Source organism: Vipera berus (genome assembly GCF_964194415.1).
Source record: "Vipera berus genome assembly, chromosome: 8".
Lineage (NCBI taxonomy): Eukaryota > Metazoa > Chordata > Lepidosauria > Squamata > Viperidae > Vipera > Vipera berus.
The window spans coordinates 24183453-24201275 of record NC_138211.1 but is presented as its reverse complement, the minus strand read 5'-3'; the positions used below and the strand labels follow the sequence as shown (position 1 = coordinate 24201275).

The 17823-nt window shown below is 45.5% G+C and overlaps 1 protein-coding gene across 1 annotated transcript in view; it reads left to right on the top strand.

The window, feature by feature from the left end:
- NDUFA10 (NADH:ubiquinone oxidoreductase subunit A10) overlaps positions 1–17823 on the top strand; it is a 37607-nt gene that overhangs the window by 16936 nt on the left and 2848 nt on the right. Inside the window, exons 5-8 of the mRNA XM_081334074.1 lie at positions 8925–9046; positions 9527–9606; positions 16934–16988; positions 17431–17516. Coding sequence (XP_081190200.1) covers positions 8925–9046; positions 9527–9606; positions 16934–16988; positions 17431–17516 — 343 coding nt within the window. The remainder of the gene's footprint in view (positions 1–8924; positions 9047–9526; positions 9607–16933; positions 16989–17430; positions 17517–17823) is intronic.

The window sequence follows — 17823 nt, the reverse complement described above, 5'->3', positions numbered from 1 at the left end:
TCTCTGACTCCTACAGTTACATTTAGGTTTTATTCTCCTAGTTGTTCTTATCTGTGTCTGTTCTCTTGCGTTTGCATTTTTTGTTTCTTCTTCTTCCCTTGGTTTGACTGCTCCTTCTATTGCTATCTCTTCCTGGTTTTTTGCTTCTCTCTGCATGAAATTCCAGACTTTCAAAAAAACTCTGTAACTCTCATAGAACTCCATTGCCTTGAGTACAGAGTACAAAGTACAAAGTCCATTGCCTTTGTAACTATCTGCCGGAGGGTTTCTAGTTGAGAATTTGTGTTATTAATTTTTGATTCATTTTATTAAAGTTATCTTTTGTCTCCTCATTTTTTTCCTTGTATCTTCTTTGTGAGAGGAGATTGCCTCTTAGATTGCTTGTAATGCCACTTGCATTTCCTTCTGAAAATTGTTAGATTTTTCTTGTTGAAGCATTGATTGGGCTTGCAAAGGTGGAGAACGGGGCTGAAGGCATTTTCTTGCCTGTTTTAGCTAAATTCTAAACACTCGTTTTTGTTTCCACCCCCCAAATCTTTTATCAGCTCTAATACTTTTCCCAAATGCCCACCTTAAACAAAACCATTAATCTTCTATTCAATACCATAATATATCATTTAAATTTGTCTTCAATAACTTATAGTTCTTGTCTGTAGTCTCTGTAATCTACTACACTCCCTGAAAGAAAAGGAGCACAAAGAAAAAAAATTGTAATTCACTTCTGTTTGTGAGACTCACTTCCGGAGCAGTTGTCCAAAATCCAAGGTTATCGCTCAGTCAGAATTTATAATCCGCAAGGTCCTACTATTCAAAGTTAATAGTCCACAGGACCTTCTCCAAGGGAAATCACCAACAGTTATTAATTATTATTAATTCGGTTTATATACCGCCCTACTCCCGAAGGACTCAGGGCAGTTTACAAGGCAAAATTTAAAAACAATACAATATAAAATTAAAATAAAATTAAATTAGGTTTAGCCCCAAAAAATTAAAATCACAATTTAAAAACATTAAAACCCCTCAGTCCAGACCAGATAGCTCAAAGAGCCAGGTTTTTAGGTCCCGGCAAAATGAACGAAGGTTGGGGGCAGTTCGGAGTTCCATTGGCAGTTGATTCCATAGGGCAGGCGTGCCCACAGAGAACGCCCTCCCCTTGGAGATCGCCCATCGGCAATCCTTGACTGGCAGTACCCTGAGGAGGCCCTCCCTGTGGGAGCGCACAGGACGATGGGAAATTGACACTGGCAGCAGGTGCTCCCTCAGATAATCCGGGCCCATGCCATTTAGGGCTTTATAAGTCATCACCAGCACCTTGAATCTCACCCGGAAGGCAACTGGAAGCCAATGCAGCTCGCGGAGAAGAGGTGTTACATGGGAGTATCAGGAGACTCCCATCACAACTCGCGCAGCTGCATTTTGCACCAGCTGACGCCTCTGAGTGGTCCTCAGGGGCAGCCCCATGTAGAGAGCATTGCAGTAGTTTAGCCGGGAGGTCACGAGCGCATGGGTGACTGTGCGTAGGGCATCTCGGTCCAGATAGGGCCGTAACTGGCGCACCAGGCGAACCTGGGCAAATGCCCCCCTGGCCACAGCTCCTATATGATCTTCCAAACTGAGCTGTGAATCCAGGAGGACGCCCACGTTGTGGGCCCTATCAACGGGGGTAACACCTCACCCCCCATAGTTAACGATGGAAAAGATTGGTTAGTCTGAGATGCCGGTAGGCACAGCCACTCAGTCTTGGCAGGATTGAGATGAAGCCTGTTTCTCCCCATCCAAACCCGGACCGCCTCCAGGCAACGGGACATCACGTCGAGGGCATCACTGGGTTGGTTCGGGGTGGAACGAAAAAGCTGGGTATCATCAGCATACTGATGATACCCCACCCCGAAACCATGAATGAGCTCAGCCAGCGGCTTCATATAGATGTTGAACAAGAGGGGAGAGAGGACTGAACCCTGAGGAACTCCACAAACGAGAGGCCTCGGGGCGGACCTCTGCCCTCCCATCAACACTGACTGCGAGCGGCCCAGGAGGTAGGAGGAGAACCACTGTAAAACAGTGCCCCCCACTCCCAACTCCCTCAGACGCCGCAGTAGGATACCATGGTCGATGGTATCAAAAGCCGCTGAGAGGTCTAATAGGATTAGGACAGAGGAACAACCCCTGTCCTGAGCCCGGCAGAGATCATTCACCAGCGCAACCAATGCCGTCTCCGTGCTGTACCTGGACCTGAAGCCCGATTGGTACGGGTCCAGATAATCAGTTTCCTCCAGGAACAGAGGGAGCTGAAGTGCCACCACGCTCTCAACCACCTTCGCAAGAAAGCGAAGGTTGGAGACCGGACAATAGTTGTTCAAAATAGCCGGGTCCAGGGCAGGCTTCTTGAGGAGGGGCCTCACCACCACCTCCTTCAAGGCGGCAGGGAAGGTACCCTCCCTCAAAGAAGCAATTATTACTGCCTGGAACCAGCCTCGTGTCTCCTCCCGGGCTGCATATACCAGCCAGGAGGGGCACGGGTCCAATAAACACGTGGCGGAACTCAGTCTCCTCATGATCCTGTCCACCTCATCTGGGGTCACAGGATCGAATTCACTCCAGGTAACATTCTCTAGACCATTCAATTCCTCCCCGTCAGTCTCTGCCCAGTCAGAATCCAAACCGGCTTGAATCTGAGCGATTTTGTCCGTCAGGTGGTAGTTAAACTCCTCGGCTCGCCCCTGCAAGGGCTCCTCCCTCACCTCCTGATTAAAGAGGGAGCGAGTCACCCTAAACAGGGCGGCCAGGCGATTATCTGCGGACGCGATGAGGGCAGCGAAGTAATTAGACTTCGCTGTCCTCATTGCCGCGAGATAAGACCTCGTAAAGGTTCCTAACCGCAATCGGTCAGACTCAGACCGGCTGGATCTCCAACAGCTCTCTAGACCTCGTCTCCGACGCTTCATCTCCTGGAGCTCCACAGAAAACCATGGAGCCCACCGGGATCTGCGCCGGGTCAGAGGTCGCAAGGGTACAACATGGTCGAGCGCCTCGGTGGTAGCCCTTTCCCAGGCATCCACCAAGGCGTCGGCCGGGCTGTAAGCGAGGGGGATAGGTATAGACCCAAGCGCTGTCTGGAACCATTCTGGATCCATTAGGCGCCTGGGGCGGAACCACCTGGTCGGTTCCACAGCCCAGCAGCGGGGGGTGGCATAGCGGAAGACCAACCGCAGGAGCTGATGATCGGACCATGACAGGGGGACAATAGTTGGCGAGCCCCCTCCCAGATCATCAAACCACTGCCCAGATAAGAAAACTAGGTCGAGAGTGTGTTTTCCCCCATGAGTTGGACCCTGAATTACTTGGGTCAGGTCCATGGCTGTCATGGAGGCCATGAACTCCCAGGCCAACTCAGACGACCCTCCCAGAGAAGGCAGGTTAAAGTCGCCCAGAACTATAAGTCTGGGAAACTCAACCATCAACCCTGAGAGGGCGTCGAGAAGCTCGGGCAGGGCTGTTGCTACACAGCTGGGCGCCAGGTATATTAGCAACAAGCCCAACTGAGCCCCAGGGCCACACCTCAGGAGGAGGGATTCACTCCCGCCTATATGTACAATAGTGGTCTCCCGCGGACATAAGGTCTCCCGTATAACTACCGCCACCCCACCGCCCCTGCCCTGAGCCCGTGGACAATGTAACACACAGAAACCTGGAGGGCAAAGCTCAGTCAGAGGGACATCTCCCTCTGAGCCCAACCAAGTTTCTGTAGTACATGCCAGATCTGCATGTTCCTCCTCGATCAAATCACGGACGAGGGGAGCCTTGTTCACAACGGATCTGGCATTAAAGTACACCAGCCTGAGCTCAGGGGCCTCATCCCCCTCACCCCCAGATAAACGGGTACCAACCGGAGGGTATTCGCACGCCACCGCTTTGAAGACAGCGGGGGCGCGATCCCAGGTGTTGATATGGCCCTCTGTGTAACCGCCTGCTGCCGTTCCCAATCATCGTGGGGATTTGAAACCCCACCCCAATGCCAGGGAAACCAGGAGACCCTAACCCCAACCCCATCTCGCTGGGAACCATTTCAGGCCCGGACTGACGACCGGTTGGTGGGGCACACCCCAATTCCCTCCCAACCCTACCATTCCCCCCCCTAACCCTTTAAAACAGCTGGCTAGAAAACATATTAGGGGCCTCTTAATATATCTCCACCAGAGGCCTCTATCTATGCCCAACCACCTCTCGGGATCCCAACAATTGGGCCCGTCCTTAAGGGGATTGGAGGAAAAGGCAGCAGGTCGTAACCAGGAGGGAGGTGCCCTCCTGAGGGCATACAGGTTAGCACTGGAGTAGCGCAAACGAGCCATATAATAATAAAAAATATCCACATAGGGCACTTGTTATCAAATGGGTACTCAGATGGTATTAAAATAATATCAAGATGACGTTGATATTGAGTCCGGAAAGTACCTCAGGTCCACCAATCCGGCTCCGCTCTCACCTGAGCCGGAACCAGGCAAAGAAAGCCCAACCGCCCTCTCACTACAGCTGGGCATCCAACCTGGGGTGGACAGAGTACGGGCTACTGGGATAAACCTACCCCAACTGGTCTCTCACACCAGTGGGGTGGTTGATGACCAATCCAGAACCACCCTCTCACCGTGGTCAGGTCCCAGGTCCATTTCAGACTATCAGTAGGGAAGTCACAGGAGCAGGGGCATAAACCATATCCAAATAATCAGCATAAAATTAAAGATGAGCAGATGAGCAGAAAGGACCCGGGTCAAAACACCACAGCTATAGTTCCGAGACCACGTCCACAGCCGAACTCCAGGCCGCTGTTGTCACCTCGCTGCTTCTGCTGTGGAAAGGGGGGACCACCGTGCCCAAAAAAAACCCCTAAAAAACTGCGCCCTGCTCCAACCGGGCGTTAAAACGCAGTTGAGCTTCCACTGTCCTTAAATAGTTCTGAGATTAAAAATCTATAATCCAATAGGCTCCCCAGGCAACAAGAAAAAAAAAGAAAAGGGAAAAAAATGGGGAGAGCGGGAAAAAAGTTTATAATCCACTTCTATCTTCCGACACCAACTCTAACCAATTGTCCCAAAATCCAGAGTTGCCAATCTACCAAGATTATAATCCAAAATGTCTTACTGTTGATAGTTCCTTACCATTCACTCTGTCTCTGAATGGTTTGTAAAATTACAGGTCAAGCAGTATTTGTAATCCAAAGAAGCCAGATGGGTTCAAAATAGTTTGCAGTTTTAGTTGTAATCCATCCTGCAGAAAAGACAGCCCAAGAGGTTTTTCTCTTTTCCTAGATGCAATCTACAAAGCTATGAGGTTCAGAGACATCAAAGGATTTAGTCTGTTATCTGTGTCTGGGCTTCAGGCCAGGTTCCCTCACTCCAGAGACAAAATATAAACAGAATTTAGTGTAGTTCTTTTTTCACCACTAGATGTCACTAGGTGTTTGTTTTGTAACTTTACAGCCAGGATTTTTTTTCTTAAAGCTTACTCCGATACCAAGGAAGTTAAAAAAATTTGTAAAATATTATAACTCCCCAAACTTTTTTCTCTGTGCTGTGTCCAAGTTAATTTTATAGTCTTCTCTATTTTCCCCCAAGAAAGCTTAAACCACCACTTTTATTCTGGGAGAAGGGGTAAAAAAAGGAAACCTCCCCCCTCGCTTTAGTTTTGGGAGTTTCCTTTTTCCCAAGAACAAGTTTTTAAATCATAGAGGAAGGAAAATAATCTCACCCAGATTCAAATATGTTCCTTATGCTTGTTAGATGCCGTTTTTTTCTCTCGAGGTCAGCAGCTTCTGACTGGCTGCATGTTGTTGTTAGCTGCGAAGTCGTGTCCGACCCATCGCGACCCTATGGACAACATTCCTCCAGGCCTTCCTGTCCTCTACCATCTTCTGGAGTCCATTTAAGCTCACGCCTACTGCTTCAGTGACTCCATCCAGCCACCTCATTCTCTGTCGTCCCCTTCTTCTATTGCCCTCGATCTTTCCCAGCATTAGGCTCTTCTCCAGTGAGTCCTTCCTTCTCATTAGGTGGCCAAAGTATTTGAGTTTTAGCTTCAGGATCTGGCCTTCTAAAGAGCAGTAAGGATTGATCTCCTCTAGGACTGACCGGTTTGATCACCTTGCAGTCCAAGGGACTCGCAGGAGTCTTCTCCAGCACCATAGTTCAAAGGCCTCAATTTTTTGGCGCTCAGCCTTTCTTATGGTCCAACTTTTACTGCCATACATTGCAACTGGGAAGACCATAGCCTTGACTATACGCACTTTTGTTGACAGGGTGATGTCTCTGCTTTTTAGTGTGCTGTCTAGATTTGCCATGGCTTTCCTCCCCAGGAGCAAGCGTCTTTTAATTTCTTGGCTACAATCCCCATCTGCAGTGATCTTGGAGCCCAGGAAAATAAAATATGTCACTACTTCCATTTCTTCCCCATCTATTTGCCAGGAATTGAGAGGGCCAGTTGCCATGATCTTGGTTTTCTTAATGTTAAGTTTCAACCCAAGTTTTGCACTCTCCTTCTTCACCCGCAACAAGAGGCTCTTTAGTTCTTCTTCACTTTCTGCCATTAGAGTGGTATCATCTGCGTATCTTAGGTTGTTGATATTTCTTCCGGCAATCTTAATTCCAACTTTTGATTCATCTAGCCCTGCCTTTCTCATGATGTGCTCTGCATATAAGTTAAATAGGCAGGGCGACAGTATACAGCCTTGCCGGACTCCTTTCCCAATTTTGAACCAATCAGTGGTTCCGTGTCCAGTTCTCACTGTTGCTTCTTGACCCGCATATAGGTTTCTCAAGAGACAAATAAGATGGTCTGGTACTCCCATCTCTTTAAGAACTTGCCACAGTTTGTTATGATCCACACAATCAAAGGCTTTAGCATAGTCAATGAAGCAGAAGTAGATGTTTTTCTGGAACTCCCTAGCTTTCTCCATGATCCAGCGTATGTTGGCAATTTGATCTCTAGTTCCTCTGCCTCTTTGAAATCCTGCCTGTACTTCTGGTAGTTCTCGATCCACATACTGCTGAAGTCTAGCTTGTAGGATTTTAAGCATGACTTTACTAGCATGAGAAATGAGTGCAATGGTGCGATAGTTTGAACATTTTTTGGCACTGCCTTTCTTTGGAATTGGAATGTAAACTGATCTTTTCCAATCCTGTGGCCACTGTTGAGTTTTCCAAATTTGCTGGCAAATTGAGTGTAGCACTTTTACTGCACTGTCTTTTAAGATTTTGAATAGCTCAGCTGGAATACTGTCACCTCCACTAGCTTTGTTGTTGCTCAGCTTTTCTAAGGCCCACTTCACTTCACATTCTAGGATGTCTGGCTCGAGGTCAGTGACCACCTCATTGTGATTATCAGGGACGTTAAGCTCATTCTTGTATAGTTCTTCTGTGTAATTTTGCCACCTCTTCTTAATCTCTTCTGCCTCTGTTAGGTCCCTGCCATTTTGGTCCTTTATCATGCCCATTTTTGCATTAAACGTTCCCTTCATCTCTCCAATTTTCTTGAAAAGATCTCTGGTCCTCCCAATTCTATTGTTTTCTTCTATTTCTTTGCACTGTTCATTTAAGAAGGCATTCTTATCTCTTCTAGCTATTCTCTGGAATTCTGCATTCAATTGGGCGTATCTATGTTTTTCTCCCTTGCCTTTCGCTTCCCTCCTTTCCTCAGCTATTTGCAAAGCTTCCTCAGACAGCCATTTTGCTTTCTTGCATTTCTTTTTCTTTGGGATGGTTTTGGTTGCTACCTCTTGTACAATGTCGCGAACCTCTGTCCATAGTTCTTCAGGCACTCTGTCTATCAGATCTAATTCCTTAAATCTATTTGTCACCTCTACTGTATATTCAACAGGGATATGATTTAATTCATACCTGAGACTGGCTGCATAGGTGTGGCCAGTCTTTCTCCTGTCGGTTCTGAGGGCTTGCTAAGCACATTGATTTGTGCTTAGAGTGTAAGCCGCCCTGAGTCTTCGGAGAAGGGCGGGATATAAATGGGATTAAAATAAAATAAATAAATAAACAAGCAGGTCGGCTGCCATCTCCCCACAATCTAGAAGGGTCCCCTCTTGCTTTGTCACCTCTCCAGGGCAACTTCAGGCCCTTTTTGGGGGCCCAGCAGGAAGAAATTGGGCGTGGGAGGCAGAGCCCTGCTTCCGTGCATCCATCTTATTGCGATGTCAAAACCAGAAGTCAAAGCTTATTGCTTTTTTGACAAAGTGAGTAAATTAGTGGATAAGGATAATGCTGTGGACATAACTTACTTAGACTTCACTAGGCATTTGACAAAGCAGACAGCCTATTTGTTGGTAAGATAGAACAATGTGGGATAGACAGCATCACCACCAGATGGATCCGCAGTTGGCTGACCAACTGCACTCAACATGTAGTCCTCAATGGTATTACTTCTACATGGAAGGAAGAATGAGGGAAACATGGGGGCCAGACAAGAAGTAACAGGAGATCCAGCCTGGATGTAAGGAGACATGTCCTGACCGTGAGAACAATTAATCAGTAGAACTGATTGCTTCCAGAAGTTGTGGCTGCTCCATCACTGAAGGTTTTTAAGAAGAGATTGGGCAACTATTTATCTGGAATGGTATAGGACACAGGTGTCAACCTAGCAGCCTGTGGGCCGAACGTGTCATGTGCAGGCCACACACCCCCGGCACCGCAAAGGCAAAAACTGTCATGATATGTCATGATACGTAAAGTGAGGTGATCGAGTTTGACACCCATGGTATAGGATCTCCTGCTCGAGTAGGGAGTTGGACTTAGAAGACCTTGAAGGTCCCTTCCAACCCTGTTATTCTAAGTAAGGAAGCCTAATGCTTCTGCTTGCTTTCCTTGAAAGACATTGCATGGTTAGGTGAATAAATCATTTGCATATGTATGCTGCTTTTTTTGTAGGTGTGAAACACTACTATAGGATGAAGCATCTTAGTATTTGTGAGGTTTTGCCTCCTCACCTGGTCCTTTATATTGATGTTCCTGTCTCAGAAGTTAAGAAAAGGATTGACAAGATAGGCGAGGTAAAGTTGCATTTGCGTCTCAATTTGTGACCAGAACAATTTGTTGTATTGGGGCTTTGGCTGTTTCTCTGTTGCTTAAAGCTGAAGTTGAAGCTATTTGGCAGGGACAAATTAACTTTAAATATAGGCTAAGTCTTCCAATATCTATTGCTCCTTTTTTTTAATCCAGCAGCTCTGAGTGGATTGATTCCTACTTTCTCTGAGGAAGAAGCTCCCTCCATGTAGTAAATAGATCCCTTTCAGATCCAGCTGATCTCACCTGAAGGGAGTGGTCAGCTGGTGATGAACCTCCTAGAATCCACCAGGATTGAGGAGGTGGGTACATGGAGGGAAGGGGTGGGGAGGAAAGAGGTTTGCTCAAAGATGCTTGGTTTTTCCATAAATGTTTTAAATTCAAGGGCTAAAGCGTAAAGTCGTACAAATATAATCTGATCAAGTCAGGTAACAGAATTATTCTCATGAATTGCATTTTGTTTTTAGCCCTACGAAAAAAACGTATCAACAGCATATCTTCAAAGCATTGAAGATGTCTATAAGAAATCTTTCCTGCCACAGATGAGGTAAGTGGAATGTGGGACATGCTTGTTTTAAATGGTCAGAATTTTGTGGAATACACTTGAGTTTTTTAATCAGATTATAATAATGACTGTTGTTTTACTTGTATTGCTTTATATTTGTTGTGTACCACTCAGTTACTTCTAATGAAGTGTGTGTGTGGGGGGGGGTGTATAGCATTCTGACAAAAGACTACCAAGTGATTCTGGCAAGATTTGTTTTAGATAAATTCATGCTGAGGTCTGATTATTACATTTGGTCTTCAAGCAGGTGGTAGACTGATCTCTTTGTTATCTGTGCTCCAGTCTCCCCAGGGCCAAACAGTGACGATCTGAACTTTCTTGGATCCTTCTATCTCTTCATTAACCCTTTAGGATTTCTTTCTTTATTTGTGCCAGAGCACCTTCAAATTATAGACATATAACATTCAACACTGAACAGGTAAAATAAAATAAGTATAAAATAGATCATAGAGGTAGAGCACATATAAAAAGTATATAAAATAAATAGAATTAAAGATAGATGACATTCGCCCAGTCTCAGGCCACATCGGCAACACTTTCTCTTGCTTGCATGAGGTCTTCCTCCGTACATTTGAAGGACATTGTGTGCACTGTAAAATGTGTGAGACGGATTGTTCTTCTGCACATTCACACAGAGTATCTTCTGTAGAGAAGCCCCATTTTCTTAGATTGTCCTTTGATCTTCCTACCCCACACAGTCTATTTAGCAGTTTCCATACAGGCCAAGGTTGTTGTTGTCTGGGCGGAAGGCGGTTGTGTGGTTGTGGCCAGTTGCCTAATGGCTTCTGACTCACCTTCCATAATTCCAGGGCGTTTTGTGGCAACTACTTGTTAGAAGGAGTGGAAGTTTTGAAGAAGCTCTTCCTTGATTTCAGTCTTAACCTTGCAGGTTGTTGGCCGTATAATAGGTGTGTTTCTGCAGAGGTCACTTTAACCCACATTTTCTTTGCAGCGCTTTCCCAGCAGAACTTTGAAGGAGGAAACAGCTAGATAGTGCACCTTTTGTATGAGGGTTGGTCTCACTGCTTTGTTTAGGGCCATGTCCACCTATTTTGCATGTACCAAACAGAGCTGGTGTATTCTCTAACGGTAGCATAGAGCTAATGCAGGAGTTCTTGATGGGTGTGGTTGGGTACCCCATCTAATGCCTGCTATCTTTCTCAGAATGTCGTTCCTAGCAAATATTTTCTGTTTGGTATTAAAACAGTGGTTCTTAAAGGTAAGTGTGCGGTCCAGAGTTATGGGGAGGGGGGAGGAGGACATGAAAGGAGCCTCCCTGAAGATTGCATTACTTTGGCAATTGGGTGTCCCCTGGGCAAGCAAATTCTTTCAACCCAGAGGCACCCAAAATAATACATAAAGTTTCTTTTGACCCTCAACAGTTTCCTTAGGAAAATGTTTGGGAAGCAACTGTCCCATTCTTGAATAGTTTCTTTTTCACCTCTCAAAGTAAAAGAGATAAAGGGGGTATCTCTTCCTGAGCATCTTTTCTGTCAGGCACAAATAACTAGAAGCATTCACTGAGTTCAAAGCACAGCATTTATTATCGCTGCCTGTACACAAGAATCTAGTCAACTAACGGTTAAAGCTAAATTGGTGCTAGATAAAGGTCAGTGGAATTCATGAGGGCTGGACTTGGGTCTCTTGTGGCAATGCAATGACTCCCAAGTGATGACATGTTAACTCTGCTTTCCAGTTCGGCCTTCTCTTCTGCCTTTTCTCTGGGATGCAAATAGCTGCCCTGTCACATTCCTGTCAGTGTGAATTCCACCTTGTACGCTTGTGTCCCCTTTTTCGTTCTTTTCCTCTTCACTCTGTGTAGACAAACATAAATTTCCTTCTGGTGAATTATCTTGCCCCAGAGTACATGGTCATCGGGCAGGGGAGTGGGGGGTGAAGGACCGATAGGCCTGTCCTGAGTCAAACTCCCTGACTTTCCTTTTCTCGCCTCTCAGACTGTCCGGGGCTCCTTGAATAAAGGCCCCTTGGCGGCACTTTGAGTATATTCAGGGACACTAGATTGATACATTTCCTCAAAGTGAGTTGCTACTTGTTAAGAGGCGTGGAAGTTTTGAGGAAGCTGTTTCTTGACTCAGTCCTGGCATCTCCTTTGGGGTTCTTTGATATCCGTTCTGCAAATTCTAAATTAACCATTGACAAGCAGATTATTGGAAAAAGCAGTTTACCTGATCTTGATCACTTAAGTTCATTGAATCTAAATGCCACAAAGAAAGATAAACAAAAGACATCAAATGAGATCAGCATGGTTAACCAAAGAGCTCTCTGTCAAATTGAGGGACAAAAAGGTCAAATATAAAAAATGGAAAGAGGAGCACATAACTAAACAGAATACCAGCAAATAGCCTGAATCTGCAAGGAGGGAATCAGAAAAGCTAAGGCCCAGAACGGCAACTAATGCCAAAAATAAATTGAATTTTTTTTTCAATATGTATTTGATTCATTTCATCAGGACCAACAGGTTCAAACTGATTCCAGATAATACCTCCATGGCACCTGCTCAGCCAAATCCAAGATTCCAAATTCTAGAATATTCTTTTTATCTGTCTGATTGGTGCTTTGGAGAATAGCTTGACCCCCTCTTCTTTGGGCCACCCTTGAAATATTGGAACACTGCTCTTGTGTCACCCCTACCTTCTTTTCATTAAACTAGACACACCCAATTCCAACAGTCATTCTTAATATATTTTAGCCTCCAGTCCCCTGATCATCTTTGTTGCTCTTCTCTGCACTCTTTCTAGAGTCTCAACGTCTTTTTTACATCGTGGTGACCAAAACTGGATGCAGTATTCCAAGTGTGGCCTTACCAAGGCATTATAAAGTGGTAATAACACTTCACGTGATCTTGATTTTATCCCTTTGTTAATGTAGCCTAGGACTACACGTTGAGTCCAGTTACAAATCTATCTGCTGGTAATTCTGTCTAACCCACATTTTCTATTTTATCAAGTAGGATGATAAGTCTGCTTGATCAAATGCCTTACTGAAACATTCCACAGCATTCCTCTGGTCCACTAATTTTGTCACTTTGTCAATAAGATTTATTTGATCTGTTTTTGACAAACCCATGTTGGCTTTCGGTTATGACTTTGTTGCCTCTAGTTAATCACAGATCCATTGCTTGTCTTTTCCGGAATCTTCCCAGGTATTGAGGTTAGGCTGATAGGTCTGTAGTTTTCTGGATCTATTTTTTCCCCTTTTTTGAAGATGGGAACTACATTAACTCTTTTCCAGTCCTTTGCTAGTTCTCCAGTGCTCCAGGATCTTTGAAAGATATAGTTCAGTGGTTCTGAGATCACGTCTGCGAGTTCCTTCAGAATCTTGGGGGTGTAATCCATCTGGTCCTGGTTATCTGAACTCATCTTGGTTGGACAGGTGCTCACTTACTATTTTCTTGCCTGTGTTAACTTGTGTTCCTAATCTGTTTTTTATGGTACTGTTTTTGATAGCATGGACTGTTTTTTCCCTTTGTGTAAAGACGGATGCAAAAAGCGAGTTAAGTAGTTCTGCTTTCTCCCTATTGCTTTTCACCTTCTTGCCACTTTCTTCCACTAATGGACCTATCATTTCCTTGACTTTTTTCTTGTTTTTTACATGTTGAAAGAAGCTTCTTTTGTCGTAAGCCTTAGTTCGAGCCTTAGCTTTCCTCACTCCATCTTTGCAGGCTTGGACTATTTGCTGATATTCTGCCTTAGTTATGTGCCCCTCTTTCCACTTTTTATACTTGTCCTTTTTGTCTTTCAAATTATCAGAGAGTTCTTTATGTCGCCATGCTGGTTTCTTTTGAGAGCTGTTATTTTTCTCCTTCATTGGTATTGTGCTAGACTGGGCTTTTATAATATCACTTTTCAAAATTTCCCAAGCTGCCTGAGGTGTTTTCCCCTTGACCACGGGTTGGCAACCCGCGGCTCCGGAGCCGCATGTGGCTCTTTGAGCCGTCTCCTGCGGCTCCCAGCCGCCCGGTGCGCGCGCACCTCTTCGAACGGGCAGTGGTCCAAATGGAGAGTGGCACCACCCATTTGGAGAGGTGCGCGCGCACCTCTCCGAACGGGCGGAGGTGCGCGCGCACCTCCCCAAACCTTTGGAGAGGTGCGCGCGCACCTCCGCGCGAATGGGCAGCGGCGCCACTCTTTGAGAAAGCTGCCGCGGCACGTTTGCAAGCTGCCGAAAGTGGCAGCTTTGCAGACGGGCCGCGGCAGCTTTCCCAAGAAGCGGCGCCACTGCCCGTTCGTGCGGAGGTACGTGCGCACCTCTCCAAAGGTTTGGGGAGGTGCGCGCACACCTACGGTCGTTCGGAGAGGTGCGTGCGCACCTCTCGGAATGGGTAGTGGCGCCGCTTTTTGGGAAAGCTGCCGCTTCGGCAGCTTTGCAGACGGGACGTGGCAGCTTTCCCAAGAAGCGGCGCCGCTGCCCGTTCGCGCGGAGGTACGCGCATACCTCTCCAAAGGTTTGGGGAGGTGCGCGCACACCTACGGTCGTTCGGAGAGGTGCGCGCGCACCTCTCGGAATGGGCAGCGGCGCCGCTCTTTGAGAAAGCTGCCGCGGCACGTTTGCAGGCTGCCGAAAGCGGCAGCTTTGCAGACGGGCCGTCGCGCAACCGGGAACCGATTCCATCACACATAAAAAGAAATGGCAACTGCGCGCGTCCGCGCATGCACAAGAAAAAACCGTTTTGCGCATGCGCAAAACGTTTTTTGCGCATGCGCATGCATGGACGCACACACGCGGCTCCCACTTTTTTTTATGTGTGATGGAACCGGTTCCCAGTGGCTCTTTTCCTTTTTCAGGTTGCCGACCCCTGCCCTTGACGATTCTCATCCATGGAATCCTTCGAAAGCACTCCCTAAGTTTATTGAAATTAGCTCTCTTAAAAGTCCAAGACTCTAGTTTGACTTTGTTCTATTGCTTATGCTTCCATCATGTTGAATTCCAATATTGGATGATCACTCCCCCCCATCCCCCAAATTTCCTGTAACTTCAACCCCTTCTATCATTTCATCCCTTTTAGGGAGAATTAGGTCCAATGTGGCTGATCCCCTAGTTCCCTTCTCTACTTTTTGGGAGACAAGGTTGTCTGCTAGGTTTGTCAGGAACCTGTTTGATCTTCCACTTGGTGCAGCGTTTGTCTCCCAGTTGATGTCAGGGTAGTTAAAGTCCCCCATTACTATTGTGATGTGCTTCCTACATACATTATTTATTTATTTATTTATTTGTTTTTATAGACCGCCCTTCTCCCGAGGGACTCGGGGCGGTGTACAGAGGAAGGAAGGTATACAATTGAACAGTAAAAAACAATAAAAAACAATAGTAAAAACAAACTGGGACCCCAATTAAAGCTATCATGCCAGGCCGGACTGCTGGAACAGGAAGGTTTTTAAGTCGCGTCGGAAGGTACGGAGGTCGGGGGCCATCCGGATTTCGGTTGGTAAGCTGTTCCAGAGGGCTGGCGCACCCACTGAGAATGCCCTTAGTTAAATGACTAGCAAAAAGGCATCTATTTCCTCTGTTTGGTTCGGTGGCCTATAGTATACACCTGTGGCAATGTCATTTCCCCCCCTTTTTATATTGACCCAAATGCATTCAAGACAGTTTTCATCATTGCTGTGCTCTATTTCTGTAGAGATGTAGTTATTTCTTGTATATAGTGCGACTCCACCTCCTCTTTTATTCCGTCTGTTACTTTTAAACAATTTAAATCCCTCTAGCTGCATCTTCCATTAATGGGTTTCATCCCACCAAGTTTCCTTAATGGCAACAATATCGTATCTGCCCTCATTTATTTGAATGTCTAATTCACCTATTTATTCCTCATATTCTGTGCATTGTTATAGACATTTGAGTCCTTTATGACTGTCTCTGTGTTTACTTTCTACACAACCTGTGTGGTTTCTGAGTCCCCCTACTTCCTTACCACTTGTTTGATTAGTCATTGCATCTGAACAGCTTGTGCTAAAGGTGACCCCTCGGGGGTGGGCTGCTTTTGTGGCCTGTCTTTGAGCAGATCCTCCCTGGGAACTGATCTGGGGTAACAGTATGTGCGAATGACCTGGGAGATTGGAGGAAGAGATGCTGCCACAGCATAACATTCGGAACCTCAAGGGGGGATGGAGCTAACCTAATGTCGGGGGTGGTGGTATGCTCCATAAGGCAGGTACTGTGGCAGAGAAAGTCCAACACCTGGGATACCTGCCAAACACCTGGGATAGCTGTCCCTGGCAAATGGGACCTGCAGCATGCCCTCTCTGCAGGCCTGATGGGAGAGAGGTGCTCTATAGGTGTCTTGTATAACATGTTAACGTATCCTTTATGCAGTTTTACAGGGAAATTAAGGAACTAGACTTGCCCTGTAGATAGATCAAAGCTGAGGTTGATGGTAGAATGGAAATTGTTCAACTCATGATGGAACTTGGTCAGAGACTCGTTTTTATGGGCTCAGATGATAAAAATATGATCAATAAGTCTCACGTTAAAAAAGCGTTAAGAGCAGAGAAAGTGTTTTAGTCATCTATTGTAGACTAAAAGCTCTCTTCCTACTCGCAATTCCAGATGATGTTGCCACTGTCCCAAGACAAAAGTCAGGTCTAGCTGTCAGAGCCACAGTAACCCTGGGTCAGGCAGGCATGAACTCTCAAATTGCTCTCAACTCCATGCCCAAGGATGGCAAGTCCACCATGTCACTCTCCTTTCTCTCTCTCTCTGTCTCAACCCACCTCACAGGGTTGTTGTTATGGGGAAAATAGGAGGAGGAAGGAGTAGGAGCCTTGGTGGAGCAGTGGGCTAATGCCTCCTTAAGTAACACCAGCTGCCTGCAATTAGTGCAGGTTCGCATCCCACCAGGCTCAAGGTTGACTCAGCCTTCCATCCTTCCGAGGTAGGTAAAATGAGGACCCAGATTGTTGGGGGCAATAAGCTGACTTTGTAATAATGCCGCTTGGGGGGGGGCAAAAGCCCTAATAAGCAGGCATGTACATAGAATGAAGGCTACTGCTAAGCACATTGATTTGTGCTTCTTAGATTGTAAGCCGTCCTGAGTCTTCGGAGAAGGGTGGGATATAAATGAGATAATAAATAAAAAAAAGTTATGTTCACTGTCTTGAATAAGGTAATAAACACAGGATAAAATTCGAATAAATAAAAATAACATTGTAATTGTTCTCTGCCAAATATTCCATGTCTTCTTCCATCCTGAGATGCATAGTTCCAGGAGCAATAATGATCTCTCACTCGTTTTAGATTTAGTGTTCTTGTATTTTCTAAATCAAACGGCTTATTGCTACTCTTTTCTTTCTAGTGAGACCTCGGAGATCTTACAATATACAGCCAGTGAACTTGACAGCATGGAGAGAGTAAGTGGTAGGGGCCAACACTTGTGTAGAAGGCTTTTTAGTAATATACTAGACATCATTTGCTGGTTTTAAGTCACAAAGAAATCAGACTAAAACAGGCCGAAAGAAGTACAGTTATGCTAAGCAAAAGCAGGGATTTTTTTTAAAAAAAAAGTTGAAGGAACTAGCATTTAAACAAATAAAAGATGGAATGTTGTGAAGGTAAAAAGTGGTGCAACCATTTAACAATGTGAGAAGCAACAGTAGAGTATATTTTTTTTTCTTTGAGATCAGATTAAACTTGCAAAAGACAGAAGCAGAATTTTTCCACTTTTTATGTTGAGAAAGTTGGACAGGTGGGAACTTTGTACCATGAAGGAATTGGGGTCAACTCTTCCCTCACCAATTAAAAGATTTCAGTTTGTAGGGTTATAGGAATTGATTCCCATCTTTTAATTTACAGATTATTGAAGACATTGAAATGCTGAAATTTGATAAAGGACCTTGGCTTGTACAAGATGATCTTACCTTGCATTACCTGAGGTGTTGGTAAGTTCAGCACTCACGATTGAGAGACATGCTGATTTTTGGAATTTAAGACAGGAAGCAGCCCGTAAGAAAGTGGCCTTCTTCCCAAGAAGCATTTGTGGTGTTTAGTCTGACTGGTGTAATCCAGAGCTTTGACTCCAGAGGGATTTTGTACCAAAGGTGAAGCTGAGGTAGGAGGCAAATCCTAGAAGAGGCTCAAGGATTTCCATGAGCATCTTACTCTGGGCTTCGAAAACTATTTACATATTTCATTTTACATACAGTATCTACACCTCTCTAACCTCAGCACAAAATTTGGAAATTATGG